The sequence below is a fragment of the Thamnophis elegans genome, chromosome 12 (genome assembly GCF_009769535.1).
Source record: "Thamnophis elegans isolate rThaEle1 chromosome 12, rThaEle1.pri, whole genome shotgun sequence".
In the NCBI taxonomy this organism is placed as follows: domain Eukaryota; kingdom Metazoa; phylum Chordata; class Lepidosauria; order Squamata; family Colubridae; genus Thamnophis; species Thamnophis elegans.
Window position 1 is genome coordinate 11894042 of NC_045552.1, and position 8137 is coordinate 11902178.

General features: G+C 44.5%; 1 protein-coding gene across 1 annotated transcript; it reads left to right on the forward strand.

Annotated features, from left to right (window-relative positions):
• The first annotated feature begins 1335 nt into the window (after nt 1–1335).
• Nucleotides 1336–8137, forward strand: LOC116515607 (trypsin-3-like). The gene is made up of 5 exons (XM_032227731.1): nt 1336–1378; nt 2279–2459; nt 3819–4069; nt 5724–5860; nt 7958–8137. Exons 1-5 carry the CDS (start codon nt 1336–1338, stop codon nt 8135–8137), a joined length of 792 nt encoding a protein of 263 aa, XP_032083622.1.

Consider the following 8137-nt stretch of genomic DNA (forward strand, 5'->3'; position numbering starts at 1 on the left):
GTGGGTTTCAAATTTTTTTAGAACCTCTTCTGTAGGTGTGGCCTGCTTTGTGGGAGTGGCTTGCCAGCCATGTGACTGGATGGGCGTGGCCAACTTGTGAAATGTGGTGAAACTCACTGAACAAGGCTCTTGCTTAGCAACCAAAATGTTGGCTCAGAAACTCTGGCATTTGAAGCACGCAAGTCTTAAAGCTGTCAAGTTACAAGACCCTTGCACCCCTAACCCTTTAGAAAAAAAAACCCAGGGGGTGTTCAAACTTGACAGCTTTAAGACTTGTGGACTTCAACTCCCAGAATTCCTCCTCTTGCTCTTCATCTTGATGATGTGCTGACGGGCAGGGGGAGGGAGCTGGAACCTGTTCTAAATGTCACTGTAGATTTGTGGAATCTCTTCTATAGAAGAGGTTAGAACTGGCAGGAACCCACCCCTGATTCCTGCTCATCTGAGATGATTTGGTTCCAGTAATAACGTGTCTCAAAAGAAAAGTTGGAAAGAGAAACAGCTAAAACACAGTGGTAGGCTAACTACTTTTTACCCCTTCCAAATTATGGAACATTGTTCTAGCACTAATCCCATAATGCGTCTGTCATACAACACTTTGAATTAGTGGTGAAATTCAAACATTTTTACTACCGGTTCTGTGGGCATGGCAGGGGAAGGATACTACAAAATCTTCATTCCCTCCCCACTCCAGGGGAAGGATATTGCAAAATCTCCATTCCCACCACACTCTGGGGCCAGCCAGAGGTGGTATTTGCCGGTTCTCCGAACTACTCAAAATTTCCGCTACCCGTTCTCCAGAACCTGCTGAATTTAACCCCTGCTTTGAATGCTAAATGTTGTACTATTGATATGCTTTCTTTTATGTGTCTCATGTTCAAAAGCAACTAAGAATCAAAATATAAATCAGCCTCCTCCTTCATTTTCTCCTCATTTCTATTATTTTATTATGACCACAGACAATGAGAATGCACTGTCACTGCTGTGAGAGAGGTGGCCATATAAATAATTTAAACAAATAAATAATTTGAGTAAAATTTCCAACCTTCCCTGCCCGATTAAATCTATCTATGTCTCACCCACAGGAAGTGATTGCCAACATTTCACAGCAGGACAAAACTAATGATAATGCATTATAGATAATAATTACAGGAGAACTGTTTACATACACAGTTACCGAGGTTAATGTTGGTTGGCCTCATTACTGCCACAGAGGAGGCCAGTAACCGTGATTTAATCTGGTAGATATCCATGCATTTGTTCTTTGCAGATCTCTTGCCCTGCAGCCAATTGTCCCAAGACTTTTGAGTTCCAGTTGACCTCACAAAACCTAGGATGAAACAATTATTTTGGGGGTTACTTCTGGTGAGCTCAACAGGTAAGGAAATTAACTCCAGGTAACCAACCTTTTCTTATTTGTAAGCTTTATTCGGATCTTTGCTATCAATACCAGGAGGTAAGTAGTGGAGGAGGAGACATAGTGCAATATTCCAGTTTTGCGCTCTACATGGGGCAGCCCTTGAAGAGCATTCGGAGACTTCAGCTCGTCCAGAATGCAGCCGCGTGAGCGATTGTGGGTGCACCTCGGTACACCCACGTTACACCTATCCTCCGCGAGCTGCACTGGTTACCGATCGGTCTCCGGATACGCTTCAAGGTGCTAATCGTCACTTATAAAGCCCTTCATGGTATTGGACCTGGGTACTTGAGAGACCGCCTGCTGCCAATTACCTCCCAAAGACCCATTAGATCACACAGAGTTGGCCTCCTCCGGGTTCCGTCTACCAGCCAATGCCACCTGGCTACTACCTGGGGGAGGGCCTTCTCTGTGGCAGCGCCGGCCCTTTGGAACGAACTCCCTGCCGAGACTCGGACCCTCACCTCTCTCCAGGCCTTCCGAAAAGCCATTAAAACCTGGCAGGCCTGGGGTTGATGAGTTCCCTTCCCCTCTCGATTGTGTGTCTGTTGGTTATTTTAAATGCTGTATTTGTAGTTCTTGTGTTTCCCTTCCCCTCTTGGGTTTGTGAGCCGCCCTGAATCCCGCTGGGAATAGGGCGGCATATAAATAAAACGAAACCTGAAACTTGAAACCTGCTGGACGAAGTCCTTCTAAGACCTCTTAGAAGAACAATTGCAAACAATGCAATGGAATGTAGAGGGACTTCATGCTCAGGTTGGCTTTAGAAAATACCAAGTGGAGATATCCAAGCAGTGGGCTAGGTTCTTGCAAATGATGCTCCGATGACCATCTTTTCTTTTGGTGTGCTTTTATCTCAAGTCTTGGCACAGGAAAGTACTGGTGACCGAATCATAGGCGGATATGATTGCACATCAAATTCCCGTCCCTTCCAGGCAGCCATTGTAACTGGAGGTAAAGGCAACTGGAGGATTTATTGTGGAGGAAGCTTGGTGCACCCGTGTTGGGTGCTGACAGCAGCCCATTGTAGATCCAAACAAAGGTAAGCCCAAAAAGAAATTATCATGAAGCAGCAGGGAGGAATGGTAAGCATATTTATCATAGGGTAAGAGCCTTGCCTTGTGAGCTAGTTGATATAGTGGTTAAGGTGCTAAGGATGGGGAGACCCAGGGGGTGACGTTCTCTCTTGAGCATGGAAGCTAGATGGGAAATCATGAGACAGACAGTCCTGTTTTCTTAGTCCAAATCAGCATCAAGGTGACAATAGAATGGCCGAGCTGAAGGAGGAGTCAAGTGGGAAATTAGTCTGTAATCCTTACATGGGCATAAGAAGCCTGGCCCAATTGAATGCCATTGGACCTTGTCTAGTCTGGCCCAGGTGCAAACTGCCAGTCTGGGAAGATTCCTGTGAAATAGGCATTGGGCAATGAAGTAGCTAATTAAACTCTTCACATTGTTTATGCCTGACACTGAGACTGAACAACAAAGAAACTCTCATCATATCACCCATGGAGGGTTTTGTTGTGTGAACCAGGCAAGTGCAGTGCAAAAACAAGCAGACTCTGCTACCAGGAAAGACAAACGTTAAGAAAAGGAACAAGGATCTTGCTCTTTCCCAGGGAGCACAACAAGAAACAGCCCCCAAAGTCCACGTCGATCCCCCCACCCCCAAGATTTCACAATCAACCTCAAATGAAGAGGCTCAATATAAGCATTTTAAGAACTGTCTGCTGTCTGTTATGATCTATTCAGCCTAAAATATCAGTACAATGAGCCGTGGTGGCGCAGTGATTAGAGTGCAGTACTGCAGGCTACTTCTGCTGTCTGCCGGCTGCCTGCAATTTGGCAGTTCAATCCTGACCAGGTGGCAACTCGAGAGCAGGGGAATGTGACTGATGACACACCAGGCTCAAGGTTGACTGAGCCTTCCATCCTTCCAAGGTGGGCAAAATGAGGACCCAGATTGTTGGGGGCAATAGGCTGACTCTGTAAACCGCTTAGAGAGAGCTGGAAAGCACTGTGAAGTGGTATATAAATCTAAGTGCTATTGTTATAATCCACCAGAGCCAATTTGATGTAGTAGTTAAGGTGCTGGCCTAGAAACTAGAAACAGGAGACGTGGAGTTCCAGTTCCATCTTAGGCCTGAAAGCAGACTGGATGAATTCAAGCCAGTCAATCTTTCTCCACCCAACTCACCTCCAAAATTGTTGTTGTGGGGAAAATACGTAGGAGGAAGTAGGAGGAAGGAGTATTATGTATGCTCACTATCTTAAGTTACCCATAAAGTAATAAAGAGAGGATAAAAACCTAATAAGTAATAATTTCTAGTTTCTATAGGGTGGTGTTATTCAGCCTCGTTCATGATTTTCTATTCTGTCTGTTTCATTTCGTTTCGTACAGGGTGAAAGTGTGTTTAGGAAAGCATAATCTGAAAAAGGTTGAACCCACGGAGCAGTGCGTGGATATCGCTGAAGCTATCCCACACCCAGGTTATAATAAAAAGAAAATAGACAAGGATTACATGCTTGTTCGGCTTAAACCCTGTGCCAAAATAACCAAAGCAGTTAATGTCACGCGGCTGCCTACCAGTTGCCCAAATGATGGGAAACAATGTACTGTTTCAGGCTGGGGCACGATCAAATCACCTCAAAGTAAGGGGGCAAAAAGGGATGGGCAATTGTTATTTTCCTTTTGTCATCATTCATGCAAATATGGACATGGCAATTTCTTACTGCTGTTTAATGTCCCACTGCTAAATTCTGTTTGTCTTATTGTACTACTAGCTGATCACTCGGCATTGCCTGGGTATTTATTTATAGGGGGAAAATGTCTGGATGAAATGTAATTTCTAATGTCAGATTTTCCCCCTTACCAGAGGGAGCTCCCGTGCGGAGTACTGTGAAGCCATTACCATGGCGACTCCACTGCGCTGTACAGTAGAAACCATCTTACTGCAGTGCAGTAGAAGCCATTTTAAGGCATGACAGGCTGTATCTTAACAGAACACATACCCCGAGGGGTGTTAGGGGTGTCACCTACAAAGCCCTTCATGGTATTGGGTCTGGGTACTTGAGAGACCGCCTACTGCCAATTACCTCCACTAGACCGATCAGATCGCATAGATTAGGCCTCCTCCGAATTCCATCAACGAGCCAATGTCATCTGGCAACTACCCGGAGGAGAGCCTTCTCGGTGGCTGCTCCGACCCTCTGGAATGAACTCCCCGTGGAGATTCGTACCCTCACCACCCTCCAGACCTTCCGCACTACCCTTAAAATCTGGCTGTCCCAGCAGGCCTGGGGCTAAAGACCCTAACCCCACCCGAATGGTATGATTGTTGTGTTCTCTTTTAACAATGTATTGTTTTATGTTCATAACTTGTTTTGTCCTCCCCTTCCCCTAATTTGTGAGCCGCCCTGAGTCCCCTCAGGGAAAAGGGCGGCATACAAATAAATAAACTATAAACTACTATAACTATAAACTAACTATCTATCTATCTATCTATCTATCTATCTATCTATCTATCTATCTATCTACATCTACATCTACATCTACATCTACATCTACATCTACATCTACATCTACATCTACATCTACATCTATCTATCTATCTATCATCTATCTATGAATGATGTGCTGAGACAGACATTTGTGAAATGGCCTGTGTACTTCTAAAAAGGATGATCTTAAAAGAAAGGAGAAACCTAGGTAGGGTTAAGATAAGGGGTTAGGGATGGGGTTGTGGGTTAGAGTTAAGGTTAGAGCTAGGATTAGGCTTGGGGTTTGGATTGGTTTTAGAAGGCCCTTTGAGTATAATTCATAAAAACTAGAAACACTCAAGGGTCTGGTGTAACTTGAAGTAGAAGTGCAACATTGGAGCCATATGTGAGAAGACAAAGTATAAATTCAGTTTTGAAGTCTCAATCTTTAGTTTCCAGTCTGTATATGAATGGAAACCTAAGAACTGGCTCAACCAAGCCATTAGACAATTCAGTCAACATTCCCCAACTTCATGTTCTCCAGAACTGTTATGATTCTGCCTCCCATAATTCCCAGTCAATGTGATCAAATTTCTGATGTCTGTTCAGACATTCTTGGTTGGTTTCTTATAACATACTATATTTGGCTCAAGTTCTGCTTGTTGGTTGAAATCTGGCAATCTGTCCCAATTAGAAGGACCAAAGGTGGAATTTGAATGAACGTCTCTCCAGGAACATCTAAAAAGCCACAGATATGCCTGATGTTCATGCACCACTTACTTTCTTTTGGTTTTTGTTACTATTGTCCAATTGGTATGTCTTGCAGACAAACTTCCGGCCAAGATGCAATGTGGAAATGTCAGCATTGTTCCCTCCAATCAGTGCAATAAAGCGTATTCTGGTAGGATCACTTCACACATGTTGTGCGCCGGAGTACCTCAAGGAGGCATTGACTCTTGCCAGGTAAGGTGAAAGCTGGTGGCAGTTTCAGCCCTGTGGTGTACAGGCTTTTAAGAACATGTGAGAGTTACCGTATTTTTTGGAGTATAAGAGGCACCTTTTCCCCCTCAAAAAAGAGGCTGAAAATCTGTATGCACCTTATACACTGAATACAGCATTTTTTGCCTCTTGAAACCCCGCCCCTTCACCAAAATGGCCATGTATAGCCTTTAGGAGGCTTACAGAGTGCTCCTGGGGACTGGGGAGGGCAGAAGTAAGCGAAAAATGGGCCCTTTTTTGCTCAATTTTGTTTTCCCCCCCCCCAGCCCCCAGGAGCACTCTATAATCCTCCTAAAGGCTATGCATGCCCCCCCTTTTTTTGACAAAAATGAGCCTGTTTTCATGAAAAACAGGCCATTTTTTGCTCGTTTTTGAGGGGGCCCACCCCCCAGGAGCACTCTACAAGCCTCCTAAAGACTATTCATGCCCTTTTTTGGAAAAAAAAACCGGGCCTGTTTTCGTGAAAAACGGACCATTTTGGGGAGGTCTGCAGAGTGCAAAAACTTTTTTTAAAATTTACTTCTTTAAAATATTGGTGCGTCTTATATTCTGAAAAATACGGTATATTTTTATTTTATCGACAAAGACATAAAGGGTCAAATTGACATTCAACACAAAAGTCATTTGTCGCAAAAGCGATTGCTTGCAAGGAGTCCTAGATTGGGGCTGAAAGGCGAAACCATCCCACATTTGGGTAAACCAGGTTGCCCTGATAAAAAAACACTTTATGTGACAGTTATAATTGTAATGACTAGAGACATGTACAGCTAGTCCTTGACGTATGACCATAATCGGGATTAGAATTTCCATCGCTAAGCCAGGCAGTTAAGTCAGCCGTGCCTTTTTGGCCACGGTTTTAAGCAAATCGTTGTACTTGTCAAGTGAATCAGGCCATTCTTAATGCAAATCTGGCTTCATCCATTGTCTTTGCTTGTTGAAAGCCAGCCGGGAAGGTCACAAATGATGATCCCTTTCAGTAACTCCGGAATGCTGCAACTTGCCGGTTGCCAAGCACTCCGTTTTTGATCATTGTAAGTGCTGGTAGTAAGTCACTTTTTTCAGTGCAGTTGTAACAAGAGTCACCAAATGAATGGCTGTAAGTCAAGGACTACCTATATATGGTTCCATAATGTCTAGTGGCATGTATTTCACTCTGCCAAGGGTGGGCAAATGTGCTGATGCTGGGGTCTGCAGTTAGTGGTTGGGCTGGCATGATAAGATAAAAATGAATTACCGCATTTTTTGGAGTATAAGATGCACTTTCCCCCCACCCTAAAAGAGGGTGAAAATTTGGGTGTATCTTATACACTGAATGTAGTCCCGCCCACCCACTAGCCTCCACACTTTGGCCTTTGCCACCAGCAATTTGCCTCCTTGCAGCAAACAGCAAACAGCCTGTTTCAGTTTCAGCTTCAGCACAGCTTGATTAGCACAAGCAGCTGATTGTCGGTTGGATCGGTCTCCTGACCATCAGCTATTTCAGGCTGCAGGGATTGCCATTGCCTATTGCCGCTTCCACACCCCCTTTTTTCGGACTCTGCGCACCCTGTTTTCCACCCATTCCGATCCCCTCTGCCCAGAACAGGTGGAAAAGGGGGTGTGCAGAGACCTAAAATGGGGCGCATGGAGGCTGAAAACAGGGCACATGGAGATTGCAACAGGACATGGCAATCTCTGCAGCCTGAAACAGCTGATCATCAGGAGGTCAATCTAACCAACAATCAGTCGCTTGTGCTAATCAGGTTGTGCTGAAATTGAAACTGAAACACGCTGTTTGCTGCAAGGAGAAAAATTGCTGGGAGGCAGAGGCAGATTTTGTTTTTCCCTGTGCTAATCAGGCAAAACTGAAACTGAAACAGGCTGTTTGCTGCAAGGAGGCAAATTGCTAAGAGGCAGAGACAGTTTTTTTTCTTGTTTTCCTCCCCAAAAGCTAGGTGCGTCTTATACTTCAGAGTATCTTATACTCCAAAAAATATGCTAGTTCTTTTTCTTAAAGTTAAACTAGGATAGGATCAATATGGGAGTGTTAAGTGACAATTTCTGCTTTCCCCCCCCTTGTAGGGTGACTCTGGAGGCCCACTCATCTGCAGTGGGCTACTTGAAGGTGTGGTTTCTTGGGGGAAGTATGTGTGTGCTCAAAAAGGGAACCCAGGGGTCTATGCCAAAGTCTGCTGTGTTGTGCCATGGATTCAGAACACAATCAAGAAGTGGATACGCTCGCTCTATGAAGGATTTGAATAG

Excerpts from the sequence above, each read along its gene's own strand:
- LOC116515607 (XM_032227731.1), top strand. The coding sequence starts at position 1,336 with ATGAAACAATTATTTTGGGGGTTACTTCTGGTGAGCTCAACAG. Across the intron at positions 1,379-2,278 it reads ACTTCTGGTGAGCTCAACAG|TCTTGGCACAGGAAAGTACT; the intron begins GTAAGGAAATTA and ends TTTTATCTCAAG. Across the intron at positions 4,070-5,723 it reads CACGATCAAATCACCTCAAA|ACAAACTTCCGGCCAAGATG; the intron begins GTAAGGGGGCAA and ends TATGTCTTGCAG.